This window comes from Danio rerio, chromosome 16 (genome assembly GCF_052040795.2).
Source record: "Danio rerio strain M-AB ecotype USA chromosome 16, GRCz13ab, whole genome shotgun sequence".
Lineage (NCBI taxonomy): Eukaryota > Metazoa > Chordata > Actinopteri > Cypriniformes > Danionidae > Danio > Danio rerio.
Genome location: NC_141036.1, coordinates 39,582,279 through 39,607,494, shown reverse-complemented (window position 1 = coordinate 39,607,494; position 25,216 = coordinate 39,582,279). Strand labels below are relative to the sequence as shown.

The following is a 25,216-nucleotide window of genomic DNA, read 5'->3' as shown; positions in this document are numbered from 1 at the left end:
TTGAGTGCTGACTGGGGCAGTTGGCATTTCTGTGTGGAGTTTGCATGTTCTCCCCGTGTTGGCACTGGTTTCCTCCAGGTGGTCCAGTTTCCTAGAGTCCAAAGACATGCGATACAGGTCAATTAAATAAACTAAATTGTCCGTAGTGTTTGAGTGTGTGTATGTATGGGTTTCCCAATACTGGGTTGTGGCTGGAAGTGCATCCGCTTCTGCGTCGAGTTATCACCGTGACCCACAGTGGCTGCCTAGCAGCTGTGCATTTATACTTCTGCATGCTGTTTGTGTTGCTCTGCAATAACACTTCCGAAACACCAGCTGGCAGTAGGTTTTTATGTTCCTCTGTGTCGAGTTTCTTCGCAGGTGTTTTTTTTTTTCTGAACGCTACCTAAGTGTACAAGTAGCTGAAACTTGCTCATTCAGAGGTGAGAATCAGCGGACGTGCTACAACATTTATCAAAAAGTAAACACAAAACAGTTTCCATCTAGAGCTATTTCATGGGACTCGACAGGTTAACACTTACTTCAACGGGTTAGCGTGGCACACCTGTGTTGTTTTGCAGGGATATTTTTGTGCACATTACATTGCATCTTCCAGCAATCCTGCATCTGTATTTTCTCTTGGAATCAATAAAATATCCCTTTACTTTATCTATCGTATCTATCTTTTCCTTTTTATGTTGTCTAATCTCCGATTCTGTATATTCAGTTACCAAGCAAATGCCTTCAAATGAATAGACTTTTTAAATTCAAAAGGTCATATTACAGTTGAACTGAGACCTTATGAAAATCGATTTAGTTTAAAGGAAGCTCAAAGTAGCGAGAAGCACATATGCTGGAGGAAGATTATCTCGAGTTATTTCATAGGATTATCAAGTGTCTCACATACAGGCAAGGAGGCAGCCTATATGTGGACAATTTCACAGTGTTTATGTAGCCAATCAAACTGGAACAAATCAGCATTTCTGTCTTCTAAGAGATCGCTTTCTTGCATTTGAAGTTCACATGAAATGCCATTCGCAATGCATTATGCTTCCAGAATATCATATGATGTATGAAAATAGAATATGCTCATGGTGAAATGTAGGGCAGGATGTGATTGGATTGGAAAAAGTGGGCGTTGCTTAACAGACTGGATTCAGTTGGTTCTGGTTTGATGTAAAAAAAAAAAAGACACAACTGTTACTCTTAAAGGCAATTTATCCAAAAACGTTTAAACCAACATGGCTTTCATCAGAAAAAAAAAGATGCCAGAGAAGTCTAAGTTTTGTAATTTTTTTTACATCACGCATGAAGCCATTAGTTAACTAATAATAATAATAATATAATAATAATAATAATAATAATAATAATAACAATAACAATAACAATAATAAGGAATAATAAAAATAATACAAATAATACTACTACTACTACTAATAATAATAAGAATAATTTTAAAAAAAAAATAATAATAATTATTATTATTAGTGGTGTGAAAAAGTGTTTGCCCCTTTAATAATTTCTTATTTTTTTGCAGGTTTCTCACACTTAAATGTTTCAGATCATCGGCTACATTTAAATATCAGTTAGAGATAACACAAGAAAATGTATCATGCTTTTTTTTTTTATTAAGGTTTTTAATAATAATAGAAAACAAAATACCAAACAACACACCCCTATGTGGAAAAAAAGTGTTTGCTCCTAAACCTAATAACTGGTTTGGCCTCCCCTAGCAGCAACAACTGCAATCAAGGGTTTTTGATTACAGTTGTGGCACATTAATCTTTGTGGAGTCCACATTGAAGGTTTTTTTAAGCATGAACCCCTTTTTTAAAGGTCATGCCACATCATCTCAATTGGATTCAGGTCAGGGCTTTGACTAGGCCATTCCAAAGTCTTCATTTTGTTAGCTATTCAGATAACTAACAGATGGATAACATGTTTTATGTTTTTGCCAGTTGTAGCTAATGGCTCTCACTGTGGTTTTCTGCAGTTCCAAAGCTTTAGAATTGAGTTTATAACCTTTTCCAGACTGGCAGATATTAATTATTTTTTTTCTTATCGTTTAAATTTCTTTGGATTTCAGCATGATTTCTAGCTTTTGGGGATGTTTTGGTCTACTGCCTGGCAGGTCCTATTTAAGTGAAATTTGTTTGTTGATCTGAAACATTAAAGACATTAGGGGGTAAACACTTAGTCACAACAGTCACATCACTGTTTATATGCAAAAAGTTTGTAAGTAAATTAGATTTAATGCTTTTGGTGTGTATTTAGAGTATATAAAACGCTTTCGTCTGTAATAGAATTACATATACTGTAGAATATGTGGCAAATGTTAGTGAGAGCTGACCAAGGATCAGAAGACTTAAGACCTAGAAATGAAAATTGCTTTGTAATTTACTTACCCTCAAGCCATCCTCTCTATATAAGAGGGTTTTCTGTCAGATGAACACAGTCAGAGTAGTTTTAAATTTTATTCTCACTCTTCTTCCATGCTGTAAATGGTGTTAGATTGTGGCTTTTATTTAGAAGCTTATGACAATTATTTAATATTCTTTAAAATATGCGTGTTGTCTTACAAGTCTATTTCTGAAAACTGCACTGTATATCATAAAAACAAACAAACAAACAAAAAATCTTTCTGATCTCAAACTTTTCAGTAGTAGTATGTTAAAATAAATCTTTGTTCTCAATTTGTGTGTTTTTTGTTATTCTGAACCCTTTTATGTTTCTGTGTCTAGATAAAGCCCCTCATTTCTCTCGTCTGGGGGATGTGGAGGTCAATGCTGGACAAAACGCCACTTTCCAGTGTGTGGCAGCTGGACGTCCCTCTGAAGCTGAGAAGTTCCTTTTGGAGGTGAGTATTTGAGGCAGATTTTTCTATTTTTGTGTGGAGATCATTTTTAACGCATTCATTAGCTAGAGGCTGAGATTGCCGTGGGATTGTGACTTGATGAAAGTCAACTAAATTAGCATCAAACGGGCTCAAAGCACCTAAGAGAAAGGTAGCTTTCTTAAAACGAGACACTGCAGGTGATTAGGGTAAAAAATGAACTAATAGCAATCACCTTGCTATTCCAGGTGAATGATTACATTAACAATTCCAAGCATTCTTTATATTACAAACTTTTTAAAATCTTGTCTAAAATGTTTCAGTATGCAAATCAGGCATTTTTTAAATAAATTATGCTCTAATTTGTATACATTTCTAGCCCAAAAATCTAAATAGGGATCACTGCAGCATAAAGACCTCCAAGTGGGAGGGATTACACCGCAAGTAGGCTGGGTTTAGGGTTGGTGTAGGTGTTGTAGATATTAATAAAACACAACAGGTTACTGTGAGGTTGGGTTTGGGGTAGATGTAGGTGTAGACATTAATAAAACACAACATGTTACTGTGTGGTTGGATTTAGGATTGTGGTAGGTGTAGACATTCATAAAACACAATAGTTTGGACTCTGTGTCACGTACAAGACATTATATAAAGGAAAACTACAGGAGGGTTGTACAGCCCACTTGGAGCTCAAATTCCACCCACTTGGAGCTGGCTCCGACCTTTGTTTATACCCTTCTCCAAAAATCTGATGATTTGATGGCTTTAAAATCTTTCTTTCTTTCTTTCTTTCTTTCTTTCTTTCTTTCTTTCTTTCTTTCTTTCTTTCTCATATTAGAGATGAGAGGTTTTGGAAATCTAAAAGTCAAAAAGCAAAGAGTCAAAATATTCACAGTGTTTTGTAGAATAAAATGTTGCATAATCAGGTAAATTATGCCTAAACATATCCCTCCATAAAAAAGGAGAATATAGATCCGAATAAAACTGTTTGTTCTGTGTAAGTGCTACTAAAGTAGATATTTCTGACTCAGCGAAGGAGAAAAAAACAAGTATTGTGCTTGAAATCCCCAGACACAAATTGATTAAATGTGTTTTTAAAAAAACTCTTAAAAGTGTATTTTGAATGTTTTCTTTCTATCAGACTTTAAAAAAGAACACTTTATTAAAACGCCAAAATGCCAAAATCTGAAAATTGACAGGTGCATGAAAAGCTGTGTTTTTGCCTGCAGTGTCTCACCTTAAGTAGAGCACAGTACATTTCAGGAACACCTCTTCTCTTAAAACTCCTACTGTTTCTCAGATGAAATCAGAAAGGCCACATTTATGAAATCAGATTTTTGTCCTTCTCTATCATTTAGTTTTTTAAACGACAACCTTTGGCTACTATTGAGGCAAACTTTTTTTTTAACATTATACTTGAAGGAATTGCTCATGAGACTGTTATAATATAGTTTGATCAATTTTAAGTCCTAATGTTCTTGTTGAATGATTGATTCTATTTTTTAAAACACCTATTCATATTTTTAAGCCAATTGGAAATGTCTATTTTCTGACCTTCTGTTAAAGGAAAGGAAAAACTTAAAAAAAAAACATTATAAAATGAAAAAAAAAAAAAAAAATATATATATATATATATATATATATATATATATAGATCAGAAATAAAATCAGTGAGGCCAGCAGGGGGCCTTCAACATGTGGTCTGTGTGAGTCCCAATTCCCCTAGTAAAAGTAAAGAGGACACTATACTGTCAATGAGCACCGTCTTTTGGATGAGACTTTAAACTGAGGTACTGACTCTCTGTGGTCATTAAAAATCCCATGGCACTTCTCAAAAAAGAGTAGGGGTGTAATCCCAGTGTCCTGGCCAAATGTCCTTACACATCAGGGCCTCCCAATCATCCCCTTCCTCCGAATTGACTATATCACTGCCTCTGCACTCCACCTATAGCTGGTGTGTGGTGAGCGCACTGACTTCATTGTCTTGTGGCTGCTGTCGCATCATCCAAATGGATGCTGCACACTGGTGGTGGAGTGGGAAGACCCCCCTCTCATGATTGTGAGGCACTTTGGGTGTATGGTCACACATGATAAATGCGCTAAATGAAATAGACATTGCTTACTTCCTATTAAATGACAACTGAGCAAGTAACAGTCAAAATGAACTTATGAAGAGCCCCTTCAAATAAAGTGTTACCCACTTTCCCGCCATCTCCCTTGTAATGTGATATTTCTGAGAGCATTATTAGGTCTCCTGAAGGAACATTTTCCTGCTGTTTTCTGAGAGCTGCAGTTTGTGGCTTCAGAGGTGGAATTAAATCAAATGAATGATTATGTGACATCAAGGTCAAGGACAGATGCCTGTGGTTGCAGACTGTCACAGCAGACGCAAGATTGTGCCATAATCAATGTCTTTGAACCCTCTGAAGTGCTCATTCCTGCCCTGAACACAGCAGGAGATACATGACTCCATGTTGGCTTTTCCTTTTTTATATGGATGTTTTCTTCTTCCTGCTTCTGTCATGGTGTTCTAGCTGTAGCTGTGGTCCTTGAAGATATTGCAGAATGACTAAACATGTGACATGTAGATTTTATGATTAATGCCTTTAAATCTGCGTTTGTTTGTACATATTTGTACTCATACAGGTGTTGTTAAAATTTAAATAATGATTTATTTGGATATTTTTCTTCAAAGAAAATGTAATGTATACAGGGAAATATTAATACTATATTTAATATTTTAACATCGAAAACTTAATAACTGATGACATTTTAGCTTTGCCATCATAATTAATGAATATAAAAAATAAGTTGAATTAAACAAACTAGCAAACAGGCAAATACATATGGGGCCCAATCATACACCCGGTGCAATAAGGTGCAACGAGTGTAGGGCATGTTGTGTTACTTTTTTCAGACCAACGCAACTCTAATTTTCACGTTTTGCTCAATGCTGTCTAGATAGCAAATCAATTTGCTCCATTTTGTGGACTCATGGGTGTGCTAATCTAAAAAGGAGTTGTGTCATGCTGTGTTCACACCAGACGCAGAACGCGCAGATATATTGTGCTATTCACATGTAAATAGCCGCAGGCCCGGCCCTAACCAATTTGGCGCCCTAGGCAAGATTTCAGGTGGCGCCCCGTCACATCGCAGTAAATTCCACTTCTAGTGTATAGTCATAAGAAACTAAATAGCGTTTTGATCGACTACTACAAGCTGGGAAAATGTCAGATAAATATGCCAATGCAATTTACATTATTGCTGAATAGATCTAATATTTACACATTTGCTTAAGGAAGCAATGATGGGGTAGTTACATTAATATTACTATTTTCCAAAACATCTATGCCCTTCCATAACATTAGCTGACGTAAAACTAACAGATAGGACTATAGCTATTTAATGATTAGCAATGTTATGTCATATCTATCAACGTTGGGATGTTAAAATATGGGACAACAAATAGCTTCAAATGATAGAATACATAGCAAACAATAGAAAATATTGACAATAAAATTAAAGGTTTAACCTATTAAAATCAATGGCCTAAACAGAAATTAAATAAAGCTATAAAATCTATTTAACTTTTAATTGTATTTGCTATTTAGTGAAGAGCAGCAAATGAATCTCTCATTGTGTTTTGTTTGATAACAGAGGTGTTAATGTAAGAATGCACCGATCTATAATGAATGAATAAATGAATGAAGCATTTGACTACTTTAGTAACTGTTGTGCTCATTTAAGAGAAAATTAGTTGTGTTTAAAATAAAACAAGTAGAATAGAGCAAAAAAAAAAAAGAAGCACTTTTCCGACGGTCCCTTACGGAGTGCTCCACTCCGCGCGAGCTCAGTTCTCCAGGCTAAATGCATATCCCAGGCTAAATAGAGCAGTGCTCGTAAATCGAGCGAAAAAAAAAAGAAAAAGACAGCTGTGAAACATAACCAGCTTTGTCTTTTTGTAGGAAACACACTTTAGATCTTTTTAGGGCTTACTCACACTATGCCATCCGTACCATGCCCATGCCCAGGCCCGTTTCCCGGATCGTTTGAGAAGTGTGAGTGCGCTGAATCGGGCTCAAGCACGGTTCACTTGGCCGGCCCTGGCCCGGTTGGGAGAGGTGTGCCTGAGCGTGGATCACTTGGGCTTTAGCACGGTACGCTTGTGTGTGAGTGCAAAACGCGCCAAAGCCCGAAACTGAAAGCGATACGTGACTTTTAAGGGGCTGTTTCATATGGATTTATTAATCATTCTTACTGTTCAGTGATCGCAAACTGCCGTCGTTTATTAAAGACGCAAACTCCTCACTGCACGTCAGCTGCGCACCTTCAGCAGACCTCCTCATTCCTGCAGCACGAGAGCTTTATGATTGTTTATGCGCGCCAAAAGTGGCGGATCTGTCCGGTAAAATATCTGACTGCGTGTCACCGCATCCCTAAGGACTGTTTGGCGAAATATTTGACTGCATGTCACTGCATAACAAACGACTGAAAGGATATAACTAGAGAAATCTCCACTGTGCTACTGGGTGAGAGCGTATGGCAAGCCGTTTTAGCATTTAAACCTTGTTCTGACTATCCATAAATATATTTAGAGATATCTCTAATTATATTTTGACTTGTCATAATTATAATTCGACTAGTCAGATTGGAGATATCTGCAAATATATTATGTCTGACTAGTCATATTCCTCCATTGACTTCCATTGAAAAATATTTGCAGATATCTCTAAATAAGTTTTTTAAAGATTTAAATGCTAAAAAGGCTTGCCATAGAGAGCGCTTCTCAAAAGAGCAGCAGCGATGACGTAAGCGTGCCGAGGCCCGATATGGTGTGAGCGCGGGCCGTCGGGGGAGACGGGAGGGGGGACAAGCGTGCTTTGGCCCGGTTCGAGGCAACTGTACCTAGTGTGAGTACGGCCTTAGGGTAAGAGGTTTTTGAGTTATTGCCATCTATCACTGTTTGTGTCAGGAATATTGAAAACAAAACCAACTTACCCCCACTCATTTCTGGCGCCCCCTGGATGTACAGCGCCCTTAGCATTTGCCTATACTGTCTATGCCACGGGCCGGCCCTGAATAGCCGCATGAACATTTGAGTTAACTCGCTTCATTTGTGTGTCAAACCCCGCTTTATTCGCGCTACAAATCTGCTTCATTTGCGAGTTAAATTCACTCCTGATCAGATGCATATTCATGTGATGGGCAGGGCTTCTGTCTCCCTGGTGACTCTAGCTTTGTTGTTAAATGGCTAACATGGATTTTATTAAGAAAAATAATAGTGTTTATGTGCTTTATGAAGACTGAAAAACAGCGTTGATACGTTTAGTGCCGTGTCGGAGACTACTTGATCCTTTCAGAGGTGCATCAGCTCTGTAAGATCATAAACTCCTCCAGAAACTTAACCTGGATGATGGAGACTTTCAGCGGTGCTTCTGACTAAGCTGAGCCCAGTTTGATGAACTGTTGTCGGTGTCGGCTGGAAGATTTCCCCCGGGACACCAACAACAGGCGCTACGTCACCATCACGCCCCCCACAAGAGCAAGCTCCTGAGACTAATGCATGTCTTTAGTGAAGTGAGTTTCAACCATTCTCTTACTCCATGAAAGTAAAAGAGTAAAGTAAAGATTAAAAGTAATTGTGAAATGAGACTCTAATTGGTTTAATGCACGTTGTGCTCAAAACACACCTATAACTCATTAAGAGAATAAGCACAACCCTGCTAGACCATGCACCAGGCCGCAAAGCATATTGTTCTGTCTTTAAAATAGCAAAAAGTGGATTCGGACACGCCCTTAATGCTTAATGCTTAATTACGCCCTGCACTTTAGACTTTGCATCTAGATTATTAAAATGTTTCCCAAAACATTAAACAGTGACTTGTTAAGTTGCTTGTTTCAGAAACTGTAGTTTTGCGGTCTGCTTCTGTCAGTTTTATTTTATTTTTATTTGTTTTGGTAAAAAAAATATTAGTTAAGGGAATTTCTTATTTTACTAATACATACAGTATGTGTAATGTGTATTACAATCTGATTGCATATCGTATTTTAGTTTAACTAATTGATCTGTAAAATATGAATTTAGAAAAATTATCTATTATTAAAAATTATTTTAGAAAATAAAGAAGTATTAGAATATATTGCAGTAAATGATAAGATCACGGGCAACATGGTGGCAAAGTGGGTTGCATGGTCGCCTCACAGCAAAAAGGTTGCTGATTCAAATCCTGCCTGCGTCAGTTGGCATTTTTGTGTGCAGTTTGCATGTTCTCCCAGTGTTCGTGTGGGTTTTCCCCCACAGTCCAAAGACATGTGCTATAGGTGAATTGAGTAAGCTAAATTGGCCAAAGTGTATGTGTGTGAATGTGAGTGTGTATGGGTGTTTCCCAGTGTTGGGTTGTGGCTGGAAGGGCATTAATTGACACATTAATTAATGAAAGTATTTATTATTTTTTATTATTTATGTACCAAACATTTATAAAAACAACATTCATGATTTACTGAATTTATTTGCATTTATAATGTATGACACGTTGCATCCAAACAAACGGTCCCCTGCTCTCTTCTGTTTATCCTACATGTTTGCCTGTCTGCCAGTTCACTGAGTGTGATTGCTAGGTTGAATAAAGAGAGAGTGGCTCTCAAAGCCAGATGATTGTACGTTTGGCTTTGTTTTATGCGAACCTCAAATTTGCAACCATTGCCCACACATTACCCCTGCATTCAGCTCTGGTTTGTGTGGTCTTGAACCACATTGGAAGCTTAAACGCTTCGGCAGCTTCGTAATAAACAAACACACGTAGTTGTGCAGCAGCCGCAGACCTCCTTCTGGAAGTGCTCTCCGCTGGTATAAGTGCACTTCCCAGTCATAATTTTGTATCCTTGGTATTCAGAAAGGGGGAAAGGGAATGGGTGCTATTCACACCACTGTCTCGCTTAAATTACCTGAGCCGCAGTGAAAGCTTGCTGTTATCAAGTGTGTTTTTTGTGTGGGAGACGTGTCTGGTTCCACACAAAGCTCCACGTAGTGATGTCTGATATTCGGTTATGAGCAAGACTTTCAAGACTGCTTTATGCTTCACTGGTTATTATTCAGGTGAATCATACTTTGGTGTTCAACTTTTATGGCGTCACTCTCAGTCAAACTTTTTTCCCCATGTTTTTGACTTATCTCAAATATTATATGAAAAATTTATTTATTTAGTTAGTTATTTATAGTTAAGTCAGTTAAATTGTTTTCTAGCAATCCTCATTTCTGACAGCCTGGAAAATGAATACACAATACACAAATAACTTGACATTATGTCCTAAAATGTTTGATAAATTAGTCAGAGAGTGACACCAATAATACAAGAATTTAGTATTTGCTCTTTTGCCCAGAATAAACGTCCCTGGGGGCAGGCACTAAGACTCAGTGGGATATTAATGAGATTTAAGATTTGTTTATAATATTGCTCTGAGTCTTAGAACCTGCCCCATGACACATTTATTCTAAGGCTGCGTTGTTACAATAATAAAAATTGAGAAAAAACAAGTTACTTCTATTTAGGAACGAAGCATCAGTTGGGTTCACGAAACCACAAGTCTGGTTTTAAATTATTGTGAGAAGCTAACAATCATGGGGAACAGAAATCTCGAACCTGATTCTGTAAATTAACATGTAATTGACTGATTTCACTTTAATAATCTCAGAGGGAATTTATTTTGTCCAAGCGGCACACATCACATAACATGCAGTTTTAAATATACCGGAAAATACCTTTTTTAATATAATTAACACATAAAAAAACACACACACACACACACACACAAAGAAATATTTTAGCCAAAACTAAAATGAGCTCCAAAGTATCAGCAAAAATCCAACATTGTGCATCACAACTGTATCAATGTCCGAATAAAATAAGTATTTAACCAGTGTGCACTGTTCAAATTTACTGCACATTTGTTATGTTGCTGTAAAAAATGCATTAGATATATATATATGTATATATATATTTTTTTTTCTTTTTTTTTTTTTTGGCATAAATCTGTTATTCAACCTCAGTCCTGATCAAAACTGCTAAAAAATACTGGATTTTAACTCTTTAATTGTCAAGTTCACAAATGATGTCACTGATTTGGTGAAAATAAAAATACAAAATGACGCATGTTATGTTCATATGTTCAATGTTAATAGTAGTCTTTGTTTTTGTTTGCTCCATGTAGCTCTGAGAGCTGAAAAGCATATTTTGATTTTCTCAAACACATTTCAGTATGTCTGTACTCTCCCACACTCGCACACATACACAGACTTTAATTTGCTTATACTCCATATAAAAAAAATAAAAATAAAATTCCAGTGCACAATTACATTTTTCATATTGAAAATATGTCATTGTGTGTGTGTGTTTTCTTCACTAAATCAGTAACATAATTTACAAATTTGGCAATTAAAAATTTAAAATCCTGTAATTGTCTTAGCAATTTAGTAGTTTTGATCAGGAATGAGGTTGATTAACAGATTTATGCAAATAATATTTAAACAAATCTTTATCTGATGCATCTTACAGAAGTTTAATTTAGCGGATGTTTTCATCCTGAACATAAAAAGGGTAGCAAATTTGCCCAGAGTGTATTGTTGAGTATTTTTTTTTATTTTTTTTTTATCAAAGTATTTTCTCAAAATATGTGTCAAAATAAGATTTGTCACCAAAAATCATTCCACTAGCTGAAACAGAGAAAAATGTATGGCCAAATAAATACTCTAAATCAGCCCAGAGTGGATGAAAACATCCCCAACAGTACATACTGTAAGGGTTAAGTTTATTCATTATAACCCTTTTTGTACCCATTCATGTAACTATGTAATTACAGTGAATTAAAATGTCCTATATCTTGAATTTTGCTCATACGTCTACCTTTAATCTGCAGATTTATCATTATTCCGCATACACACTGTACTCTTATTGTGGTTTTCTTGTCCTTTTTAGTCCCCTATTGGATATTGGTAGCCTGTTGTCACAATGATATATATGTGTACCTGGAATAAAAGGTTCATAATTGATAACTTCATCAATAAGTAATTTGGCAAGTGCAATTTTAGGCTTGTTTTGGCTGAGTATCTGTGTCCCGAGCCTAATGACAAATGGCTCTGTCCTTCCAGAAATTCTGTTGTCACTGCAACTTGCATCCAGAAAATGCATTGCTCATTCAGTGTTTATTGCAGCGCTTGGCAGCATGTGACTGGCGCATGAGTAGGTTTGTAGAGCTTTCATGTTTTTTTTCTTCTTTTCTAGCGGCACAATGGTGAAGTGTCTTCAGGTGGTTCTGTCAAGCACTTGGGCCGCAACCGATTCGCAGTTTCCTTTCAACTGGAGGACGTCCAGAAGCCGGAGCAGGACCTTTACCGCTGCGTCACCCAGTCCTCCAGAGGCTCCGGCGTCTCCAACTTTGCTGAACTCATTGTCAAAGGTGAACAGCTTGTTTTCTTTCCTCCTTCCCGAATTCTTTTATCCTTTATGCCTGTATTTTACTGGCCATAATGTGCACATCATGAGATAATGGGATTCTGGCTACATCCAAGCCATTCTTTTCTCTTTTTTTCTATTATACGCTTGCATTCTCACACATTGTCCTCTTTTGTGATGAAATTGTCAGTTTTGCAAGATAAATATCCTGTATGTGTGGACTGTTGTAAAAGTAGACTTTCATTTGCGGTTGTTTTTTTATTTTTAGTAACAAAACAAAAACAAAATGTATAATTCAATCTTTTTTTAAACTCATATTCTATACCTGCTTTCCAATATATATTTTTTTCAGTTTAACACACAAATTTATTTAACTCAAGCTCCAAAATGATGAAATGCACTACAAAATAATTCATACAAATGTTGTAGTATTTTCCACGAGTTTTAAAGCCAGACCAGTTACAATGTACCATTTACACTTTACTACATGCCACCTGCCAATGCAAGTCTTTCGAAATGAAGTAAAGATTCCCATCTTTATACTATGGAGGAATGAACACTGTGTAGGGACCGCATGTCATGATTTTGGCAAGTAAGATGCGATCCTGGATTAACGTCTATGTTGATCCTGAAAGATCATTTTTGTTCGAAAATTTACTCCATACCTATCCCTTACCCCTAAACCCAACCATACCTGTAAATTATTCCCAAAACCAGATGAGAATAGTAGTTGGAAAGCAATCATGTAGAAGTAAATATGCCTAGCTGTAAGCCTGAACTTAACAAAAGTGGTAAACATATCCCTTAATTCTGATTGGCTGATTGAAATGTTGTTCCAGGATCAAGACAGATGTTAATCCAGGAACATGTCCTATTGTATTTGGCAAAATTAGGTTGGTGGTAGGGACCAGGGTTCAGGTTAACACATTATAAACAACTCAGATTACATTATCAGAAAACTTTTTTTCAATATGAATATTTTTTCTATTAAAGTAGATATTACTTAAATTATAATAAAATATCTAAGTTACTTTTTTGTAAGTAAAGCCAGCTACTTTGTTTTGTCATTTATTGACTAAAAGCTTTTCCATGTGGTGAGAAATCAGGAGTAAGTGCAGATGTGTCAAGTACATTATGTAAACATGATACCTATGCTGCGTCCCTATTCATCTACTTGTACTATGTCCTTAAAATGAAGAAAATGTTCATACTTTTGAGTGTGTAACAGAAAAGCTATGGGGTATAACAATTCATCATTAATGAATGTTTATGTTGCTTAGTCACTTCCCTAGTCAATCATCTCGACACATCTTCCACATTTTGTTTATATTTAATTACCTGCCTTATTGGAAATGAAGCAGCAGGTTGATTTGCCATTGTTCATTTTTCATGCAGATAAATCTCCTGAGATCGTTATATAAGTTCACATTGTTGTCGCACAGAAACCATTATTTAAATATTTTCCAGTTGGCTAGATATTACTTAATAGTCATTGAAAACAGCTTTACCAACGCTTCTCTTTACTTGGTGGTTGGTCTCGCACGTCTGCCATGTTTGGCAGTTTGTAGATCAAAAATATTTTTCTGCTTGTTCAAACTATTTATTTAAAATACGTTTTTTGGGGGGGCGAGGCAGTGGCGCAGTAGGTAGTGCTGTCACCTTACAGCAAGAAGATCGCTGGGTCGCTGGTTCGAGCCTCGGCTCAGTTGGTGCTTCTGTGTGGAGTTTGCATGTTCTCCCTGCCTTTGCGTGCTGTCTCCGGGTGCTCCGGTTTCCTCCCACAGTCCAAAGACATGCGGTACAGGTAAATTGGGTAGGCTAAATTGTCCGTAGTGTATGAGTGTGTGAATGTGTGTGTGGATGTTTCCCAGATATGGGTTGCGGCTGGAAGGGCATCCGCTGCATAAAAACTTGCTGTATAAGTTGGCGGTTCATTCCGCTGTGGCGACCCCGGATTAATAAAGGGACTAAGCTGACAAGAAAATGAATGAATGAAGTTTTTTGGGGATAACTTAATTTTAAATTTGTAAAAATTATTAACTTAGCTTAATCAATTTGCATTTGGACAGTGTATTGTGGCCAATATTAGCGGTTAGAGTACAGACGGTTCTACAGTTTGAATTTCTACCAGAAATGTCACATCATCCAAGAACCTTTGGCATGCTTTTTTCATTATACTGTGGTTTTGGGACATGGTAATGCTATTTTCGAACACTATTTATAACAGATTATATGCAAATTGGGATGCAGCATTACTGTAGTTCTGTAGATTGAAGGGATAAATAACCCAAAAATGAAAATTCATTCATCCTTTACTCATCCCTCGCTAGTTCTAAACAGGTTTCAGTCAAAGTACCTTTAAGGCAAGTCATTTCACTTAGTGGCCATCTTTGAAACGCCTCTTGGGCAGTATGCTCGATCATTCTAACTGAATGGGGAAACATCAAATTCTCCAAAACTGTTTGCTAAGCTTACGATTACCTTACATATTTAGAATCACCAATGAAATTAAACAACATCTGTCTCTTTAGTTTCATTTCTAAATGTCAAAATCAAACAAAATCAGCATATTTTCAGGTTGCTCAAGCTAATGTGCATGTGCACTTGAAAGTAGATCACGACACCAACCTCAGTTTTGGCCGTTCTACACATTATCATCCTCTGGATAATGCTTCGTCCGATCAGGCTGGTCTTCAGAAGTAATTTACAACTTGATCTTGATGGCGAATCTCCTCCAGAAATGACAGGGACTCTTTGTTTATGTAATGTGCATTTGACAGGATGGGAATGTACCTCGTGTTCATTTCCTACAGATTACAAAACCAAAAAAAGTTTGTTTTCAAGTGCACTTGGTTCATTTAAATGTACAGATTTCAATATATTTTGATTATATTTATATATATTTATATTTGCATTATTTTTGTATATTTCTTATGTGTTTGAAGCAAATATTCGCTGAGAGTCCAGCACCTTTGTTGACCATAAAACTGTCGTAAAAGCACACGTTCAGTCCAAGCTTTTCCCTTAAAGAAACATCAAACTATATATACTATAGTGATATATGATTGGCTCCTGTACTAGTAGGCGGGGCTTCATTCGCCATATAGACCGTTACACTTTTCCCCATTCAAAACTATACGAGTGACATGTCTCGTGTGTGTGACATTCCTAAAAGTAACTTTTTTTGTAAATATTTTGGGGTGAGCTATCCTCTAAAATGTGAACATGTATTTACTCATCTAACTTGCAGTAAAACAGGTCCAGTATTCTCCAGTTTCCTTAAAATGTATTAAAATAGTGAAATGCAAACTCATAATTATTGCTAAAAAGTGTTTAACTTTATTTTCGTGCAATAAACAAAAAAGGTTTATTTGAACTGCACCCTGTAATATTACTATTAAAAGTGACTGTCAGTCAGAATACTGTTCATGCGGAGCTCTCTTCTAACAAGCTGGTTATCTAAATCAAGTGTGTTAAATAAGACGAGCGGTGTGATGCAATTGGACTGGAATTGAAAATCACCGGCCTAACTATACCATACAAATGTAAGTCCAACCAATAAAATACTTCAATTCTGTTTTATGAAAGGAAAAAAAATACTTCTTTAGAACATTATTAAGTGGTCAAGATATAGTATCTGCCAAGAATAATCATGGGGAATAATTCAGGGGGAACTTCAGCATCATATCTGACCAAAGAAATGCTTCCTATTTGTAATTTCAACCACATATAAAACTTGACACCTGTCCATCAGCCTGCATTTGCATTTGCATTGCTTTCTGTGTCCACCTTTTAATCTCCGGTCAGATGGATTCCCCTTAAGCAAAATGGAGAAGTCAGGGGTGGAATGAGGATAGGCATGGATGGAGCCACGTGGGTTCTTCTGCATCCGTCCTCAAGGCATACTGAGAGAGAGGTTATGAGACAGCACCATGCTAATCCGATTACGGCGAGTTTAGACATACGGCTTTACTGTATGCTACAATGTGACCTAGAAGCATAGCATTAGAAACCTTCAGGGTGTTTTTCCTTAAATGTCGTCATAACAAAAAGCACAAATATAACAATAATTCACAGGTAATACCCTGGGAGATTCTAAACAGAAACATTTTAGCTGTTCTTTTATTTGTGTTCTCATGTACTGTTCGTTTTTTATAAATGGCAAGGCATTTTGTTTTCTCGTACTCAAATCACATAAACAGTCAGTCATTTCAGTTCAAAACACTACCTGTTGTAAATATGGTAAATGGACACTATTTGTCTTTTTGATTTTATTTTGTGTAGTTTTTTGTGTGTGTGTGTGTGTGTGTGTGTGTGTGTTACGTGTTGTATTCCATTTTATTAATTTGTCTTGTATTGTTTTATATTTTGGTGGTTTTTGTGTGTGTGTGTGTGTTCCATGGTTTGGTTTGTTCTTCTACTACTGCAGGGGTTGTCAACGTTTTTCACTTTGAGGCCCACCTTCTTCTGTGAAAATAAAGACCCACCTGACATATTTTTTTAAATCACATTAAACTAATTGTTTTGAGAAAAATGCTTATTTTAATCCTTTATTTATTAGCAAAACATTTATTTTGCCTTATAGTATTATTCTGTTTTTTTTCTACAGCATTTTATAAAAAAATAAAAATACTATTTTTTAAGCAACAGTCAACACAGGAGCAAACAGATGTATATGGGCAATCCAGAGTCATAGTCAAATAAACAGGCAGATGGTTAAAAGGCTGTCAGAATACAGGAACAAACAAACAAAACAAGGTGAGGGTCAAAAACACAGCAAGACAAGGCAAGGAAAAATGTGTCATAATGTTCACTATACTGTTAAACAAGACCCATGAGAGTCTCAAAGTGAGCTGTATATATTTGTGTGGTGTAATCAGTCCATGAGCAGCATCAGCTGTGGGAGTGTATTCAATGGAGACTTAGAGCAGGTGTGTGTGTGTGTGTGTTGCATGAATGGATCTTGTAGTCCATATAACAGCAGATTTGTAGTTCTCCAGTGATCTGCATGGGCTAGATCGCTGGTGACTGTGACAATATCACACGAGTAGCAGTCATGTGGCTGTATATTGGCACTGGTGGTAGGTAGAGTGCGTTAGTGTCCCACTAGTGACAATATATAGCCACATCGCACTGCTGCGAGTGTGATATTGCATTTTTTACAACAGTTCAACGGCATAATCTTGTATGCAAAAAAGATAATCAAACACAGAGAGTGTAAAAATCCTTTTGTTTGAGGAACTACTTTTTTCCGCCATTCATTCACATCTGTAGATCAGTGGTTCCCAACCTTTTTCTTTGGGGCCCCCCCCATGAACATATACAAACAATGGAGCCCCCCCACCATATAAATACACACGCACGCACATACATATGTACTGTGTGTGTGTGTGTGTGTGTGTGTGTGTATATATATATATATATATATATATATATATATATATATATATATATATATATATATATATATATATATATATGTGTGTGTGTGTGTGTGTGTGTGTGTGTGTGTGTTTGTGTAATATTAATATATAGTAATATGTATAGAAAATATTAATTAATCAGTTTTAACTTGTCTTGGCCTTCAACAAAACCAAAATTTAGGTAGGCTTTGTCATACTGTCTAATCTTTTTCTTCGCCTCTGAAGAATCACTGCATTTACGTTTCTCTGCCATTTTTGTTTTGATTTTGCCTTTACGACATGTTGACAAGCAGATTGCGCGAGTGAGCAAAATTTAAATAATTATTTAAAGTTATTTATTTTAATTATTTTCACTATTATGTTGGAATTTTAAGCATGCGTTTAGATTTTTATTTATTTTTTTGGTACTTAAAAATACATATATAATAGTAGGGCTGCTCGATTTTGGGAAAAATCATAATATCGATTATTTTGGTCATAATTGTAATCACGATTATTCAAAACCATTGCCAGTTAAAGTCAAAATTATTAGCGCTCCTGAGATTTTTTTTTTAATAAATATTTCCCAAATTATGTTTAACAGAGCAAGGAATTTTAACAGTAATTCCTATAATATTTTTTTCTTCTATTTGTTTTATTTTAGCTAGAATAAAGAAAGGTTTAAATATTTTGAAACCAATTTAAGGTCAATATTATTAGCCCCCTTAAGCAATATATATTTTTGATTGTCTGCAGAATAAACTACCGTTATAATGACTTGCCTTATTACTCTAATTAAGCCTTTGAACTGCACTTTAATCTGAATGTTTGTATTTTGAAAAATATCTAGTAAAATATTATGTGTGCTGTCATTATAGCAAAGACAAAAATAAATCAGTAATTAGAAATGAGATATCAAAACTATTATGTTCAGAAATAAGTTAATAAAATATTCTTTCCATGAAACAGAAATTGGGCAGGAAAAGGGTTGCTAATATTCAAGAGGGCTAATAATTCTGACTTCAACTGTATACATACAGTTATTTTTCACCCTGCAAAGGAAAGAGAAATAAATACAATAGAATAAAAATATAAAACAAACTGTGCTTTAAGCATCTTCACTGTAAGAAAAACACTTTAGCTACAGCAGTCCTTCAGTCAAGAGCAGCGAGGGTTTTCTCGTTGTGTTTGTTTAATAATGATAAAAACAGGCGGCAGAAGGATTATAGCGCGCTGTCTCTTTAATGGTTTCTCTTTCACGTCTTTTGATTCTCAACTCGTTTGTTTATTACACAAATGAGGGTTAATGTACATAATCACTAAACACCGCGTTTTGACACCTATTTGACCATTAAAGCGCTCTCGTTAAGATGACTTTAGATGTCTGTGCTCCTCTGCTCGTCTCAGTGTGTGAACACGTCAATTTCTTTTGCAATTTTCTTACGTGCGTCGCCGCTACGTCGCCGCCTAAAATGTTTTTTATATGACGTCGCCATGTCGTCGCCGCTACCTTGACGTCTGCCCTCCCATTCACTCCTATTCAAAATTCGACACGTTGAGGCGGCGACGTAAGGGTCGACTGCTCCTTCTCCTTCTCCATGTGAGGCTGAGAAGTGGCACGATCCACTCGCCATATGTGAATGAGAGTGAATGCTGACCGGCCGCATGCTTCTGACTGCGTGATCGTGCTGCACACACACATAAGCTTTTTCGCGCTTTTTTAGAGCCATTTAAGAGCGTGTACAACTGGAACGTGGCAAAATATGATGCAATAATCATTTATCTCGATTAATGCTTTTTTATAATCGTTTGAAACCGAAATCTAAATCGGATATTCGATTAATTGCAAAGCCCTTTATAATAGTGGAGCATTTTTATGCCTTTTTCTACCTCAATACTTATCCTCTCCCGCGCCCCCCCTGTGAACTCTGGCGCGGACCCCAGGTTGGGAACCACTGCTGTAGATGATGGTTAGAACAGCAGAAACCATGCTGTTATTTTTACTTTACAAAAGTCACTTTAGAGCCACTATTTTAATGATTCTCTAGCTTAATGTGTAGTTAAGTAAAATAATGACAAAAGAGGTGTTTTTGCTCACATTTTAAGATTATAAGGCTGAACTGCATGAAATGCCATTAATCTATGGAGATTTCCCAGTGTTTCTGTGTTGCAATTGGGATTTCAGAATAATTAACCTCGAAAAAGCCAGATCAAAGCAAACACTACCAGTTTCTGTGGCATAAATACAGCACTACAGAATACAAAAGAGACAGATCGACTCAGAATGTCACTTACCTGATTTTTAATGATTTGTTTAGCTGTAGTTAGAAACTTGCACTGAGAAAATGCTGTTTTCTCCCTTTAAGGACTTATTATGCAGTCTCTGTTGCCATCTTGTGGTGGAACGTCAACTGTCACTTTCTTTGGCCTGCTCAGAAAGGCTGATGGCGGCCAATGCACTGAATCTGATGCTCCAAAATTATTAATATTTTAAAAGAGGCACTATCCTTATAAATAAACTACATATGCTATCTAAACAACCACATTATTGCCTAAAAAAGCCTCAAAAGTACATTATGTTGTCCAACATAGCAATATTTGTCAAATTGTAGAGTGTCCTACACAAGGGTGAAGAGGCGGTACAAGTATAAAATATCACACGGCAATCAGCTAATCAGATTCAAGAAAAAGGCAGAACTGTTGTATAAATATAATTTTAAATGATACAACATATTTTATGCATTTTTATATTGTATAATATAATATTTTATTTTATATAATTCATATTTTATGTTTATTTTTTATACAATGCTCCCAAATTCTTTACTTCAGTTAATCTTTTCAACAGCAAAGCATTCGGGCCTTTTCTTCAATAAGTTTAAATCAACAAACTTGTGCGACTCTGATACAGTACAAGTCACAGATGTGAGGCACAGGCAAGCTGGTTATTATAACTCTAATCATTGTTACTTTTACGTTCGCGTGATGCTTTGCTTTTTACAGCTGAATATCTAGTCCTAGTTGGCATGTAGCAGTTGGAAGTTTAAGCTACAGCTATGTCTGTATTTAACGGTGAGCCTGTTTTTGCACCAAGTCCTAGGAAATCAGTCACAGAAAAGGGAAAATGCCATTACTGCGACCATGTTAATATGACATATCGAATAATGAATTAAAATATTTATAATATAATATTTAAGTTCTTTTTCATCTTGCGGCCCACCTGCAGGATTGCTAAGGCCCACTAGCAGCCCACCCGTTGAGAATCTCTATTCTACTGTATGTTACTTATTTTTTTTATTTTTTATTTTTTTTGTACTTTCTGTTACTTTTAAATCATTTGTCATATCATTTTTTTTTTTTTATTTTACTGTTTTTTTTTTAATGTTTGTTATGTGTTACGCTTTATTTTATTTCTGTATTTATATTTACTTAATATCTGCTTTGTGTTTGTTTAAATATTCGGTCATTTTATTTACTTTATTTTGCTGTTGCCCAACGTTTGTTATGGAATTTTTGTGTTCTGTCTTGTATTAGTTTGTTTTTGTTCTGTGTTTATTTATTCATTTAATGATTTTATAGTTTTTTTTACATTCTCTCCCAAGAGAGCAAGCACTTCTCTTTCCATCTTTTTAAGCTGCCCGCATTTCTTGCTTGCGACGTTAACGCGATTAGATAAAAGCATCTGCTAAATGCCTTAAATGTAACTATATTCCGGCATAAAATTGTTAATGTTCTCCAGATCTTGTCATTAAATCCGAAACTCATTTGACGTGCACTGTTTCTAGGGGACTGACTAATCAAATGTTCAGCAAAGTGCTTAGATACAAAGCACTTGCTCTTGTGGCACTTGTCACACTGACTCATTACAACTTCATCATTATATTTTTACCAGAGCTGTAGGCATAATCCACTCGGGAACATTGCAATATGAAGCATAACTTATAATGAGACCCACTCACATCTGCGCCTCTACGTTACAGAACTTTAAAGCTATTTCAGACAATACTATAGCTGCATTTCCTCTGCAGCATGTTATTGGCATTTCCTCCTGAAGGCTTTTTCTTTGACAGGAGGTCCTATTTAAAATGCATTACTGCACTTCAGTTAAGCACGGCAGATTGGCCCCACCAGACGAGTCCATAAAGCTACTATAGGCCCACATGCTAGCATAGCAGCATGGACGTTAGCTCATTATATTCACCTTAGATTTCCCTTCCCCTTCGCTCTGATCTTCTCCTTGTCTTTTCCAAACTGCCCTCCCACGCTTGCCCCCGCTAACGAGAGGCTAATCAGTCCTTTAATTAGCTTGATCAACTCATTTCACAACTCACTGTTCCTCAATGGGCCCATAGATTACACAGCAACAGGGCTAATGCAGAGGAGCCACAGGGCTAATGAGAATTGTTCTCCCTCAGTCAGTAGGGTTCAGATCTGTTTTCACAGTAACTCTGAACTCTTCTCCAACCGAAAGAAGCTTTCTCAGGGTGAAATTAATAATCTGCCCTAACCAACGCCGGAAAGATGGAGGACGGTGAAGAAAAGCCAGCTCATTTTTATGTCTCTTTTCATATGAAAGTGGACTTCGAGTTGACTTTATATTATTCTCTGAGCCGTTCTCTGACAGACGAGATGAGCTTTATTACTCCATCTCATATCCCTCCCAGGAGAGGCTTTCTCTGTCCCTAGCTGGATATTTGCCATCTGCAGCTGGCCCTGGAAGAGAAAGCTTGCAGACACAGCAGACCCAAAGATTAGTCATGGGAAAAGTCAGCGCTGATATCTTGTCTTTTTTTTTTTTATTGGACCCCTCGCTTCCAACCTTCCAAATCAAATTTTCTCCCTAATTGTTTGATGCCTCAAGATCCTTTGAAGTTTCAGTCATTCGTTAGGGTTTCAATAATATGAATATAAAACTTTTTTACCTTGTGAATCAAATTTGATATATTTTTTCCAATCTTATCATGGCTACTGTGTAGCTGCACGCTGAGTTCCTCAGGGGGCCGATATGAAAATCACACATTAAATAGCGTGACCTTGCATCTGACGTTCTTCCACAGTTTTTCCACATCTGTCGGCTTACTTATAGCTCTCTCTTGAGGACCTGAAAGAATCTGCTATTGGAGGTTTAATGTGTATGGCCAGATTGGTATTTTAACCTTTGCACCTAGCAATTTTGTAGTTGTACCGGTTTGAACTGCAAATGTTCTTTGACCTCACGTCTGGTCAAGATAAGCTTAAATAACTGGGTAGAAAAGATTAGACAGTTTCAGGTTAGAGAACATACTTTCCCTCTTGGGGGTTGCTTGAAAAAAGGATAATGTAAGAGCTCACTTTATTCATTCCCTGAATAGAGTTTTACTATAATCTCCTTTCTTTCTGTCTATTTCTGTCACAGTTCCCCCATCGCCCATTGCTCCACCACAGCTGTTGAGAGCGGGTTCCACGTATTTGATTATTCAGCTAAACACCAACTCCATTCTGGGTGATGGCCCCATCATCCGGAGGGAAATTGAATATCGGGCCAGCCTAGCGCCTTGGTCGGAGATCCTTGGGGTTAACATGGTTACCTATAAGCTCTGGCACCTGGATCCAGACACGGAGTACCATATAAGTGTGCTGCTCACCCGGCCAGGCGAGGGTGGCACTGGGCCACCTGGACCTCCACTCATCAGCAGAACCAAGTGTGCAGGTGAGTGACTAGAGAAGTTCGATTACGAAGTCTATTCTAATGCAGAAGTTTTTATATTTTAAGTTCTAAACTCTGCAAAGTTGTTGCTTAACACAAATATATAATAAGCCAATCACATGCAAGCAATTTAAAGCAGTTAAGCATGACATGGTCAAGACAACCTGATGAAGTTCAAACCAAGCATCAATATAGGCATGAAATGTGATTTAAGTAGCAATTATTGTGGGAGGTTTGTTGCTGCCATTTTCATGCACAACACATCTTTAGTTATTACAGAGAATTATCAGAGAAATACATAATATCAAATCAGTGCTGTTCTCTGAATGAAAATGCTTTTTTGATGCTAGAGGTCAGAGGAGAATGACTTGTTTAGGCTAAAAGAAAGGCGGCAGTAACTGAAATAACCACTCACAACAATGTCTGAAGAAGGTCATAGATGAACAAAAAACACATCCAACCCTTGACAGATGAACTACAGTGGCACAAGAAGAGCACAATTGTGCCTCTAATGTTAGCTAAGATGAAACTGAGGCTATGTTTACACAACAATGATGTAGCCATGAGAAGGACCAAAAATGCTATATTACTTATCCCATTTGCCGCTGCTAGCTTGTTAGTAAACAGTACATTTAGGGAAGAGACAATGTTCAGTTGGTGGCTTTACACTGATGTGTGTGTATAATTAGCTGTGTGTAAAATATGCATCTCTGCTGTTGGTCATAATTCGAAGTCAATCCAGACTTTGCTAATGTTAGTGAAGTGTTGGTGAACTCTTGAGCAACAGCAACACTACAACACACCTTCAATTGTTGTGCATGGTTGTTTGCTTTTAATCTACATCTCCCTAGACACATGCCATGCACGCGCACGTTATCATTTCAAATTCTCTCGTTTTCAGGGGTTTTCAGACATGACACACGCTGTCAAAAAACTTGCACCTTTTTTTCCCTGTTTTGGCTGAAATTTTGTCGTGTATACAGCCCCTAACCCAGCAGGCACAGAACGTCAACATGATGTCAGATTTTCATTGTACCCCAACGTAGTGGGATGTTGCATTTTGTTTGGAAATGAAAATCACAACCCAGGCTCATTCTGAAAACGTAGTCCTGCGGACATTTCTGGATACCGCAAATTATGTAGCCGGAGGTACATATGGCTGCATTTCATTGTTTTAAGCGAACGCTACGGGGCGGTGTGACGCTGTTCCCTTTTGTGCTTGCCGGCTGACCGCTTACCTCCATGTGGAGGGCTTTCCCGCCACAACCAGTTTGTCCGGTTAGCTCGTTGTGTACGTTGGCGGACTTGAGACGCAAAGAGGAGCTGACCAGGATGACGACCGGGTTCGAGTCTGGGGAAGAGCGGTTCCAGAAATCAGGTAAGACAAAAACAGATTACAAAAAGTAAAGTAAACAAGTTAATAACAGGCTGATAATGTGGTCAAATCCGAAAACGTGGTAAAAATCAGACGAGGGCTTTTCACTTTTCTGGAGGCCTTTTTTTTTTTATTGTTGGTTGGGTTTAGGGAAGTAAGCGGGGGGTGAGTCTATCGGTAAAACTGCTTGAGTTTAGGGAAGGAGGAGGAGGATGGGTCAGCCGATTGGCCAGTCGCCCAGTAAATCATTCAGCCAGTCGGACTGGTAGTCAGTCGCCAGAGTCCTTTTGTCGGTCTAGTGCAAAAACTGCACATACGTACCTCCCAGGACGTATTTCGCGGTCTCCAGAAATGTCCACGGGACTACGTTTTCAGAATGAGCCTGGGTTGGAAAATCAGGTTGACGTCAGAACCAAACATCAGGCCGACGTCAATGTCCAATGTCCGACCTAAAATCAACCAAATATCAACATCTAATGATGTTACAGCTTG

The 25,216-nt window shown here is 37.1% G+C and overlaps 1 protein-coding gene across 16 annotated transcripts in view; it reads left to right on the top strand.

Moving 5' to 3' along the window:
• ptprub (protein tyrosine phosphatase receptor type Ub) overlaps nucleotides 1-25,216 on the top strand; it is a 454,717-nt gene that overhangs the window by 279,803 nt on the left and 149,698 nt on the right. For all 16 annotated transcript variants that reach the window (XM_087285299.1, XM_087285297.1, XM_087285296.1 and 13 more), the window contains 3 exon segments: nucleotides 2,721-2,836; nucleotides 12,091-12,265; nucleotides 23,059-23,352. In XM_087285299.1, the coding sequence (XP_087141425.1) occupies nucleotides 2,721-2,836; nucleotides 12,091-12,265; nucleotides 23,059-23,352 (585 nt within the window).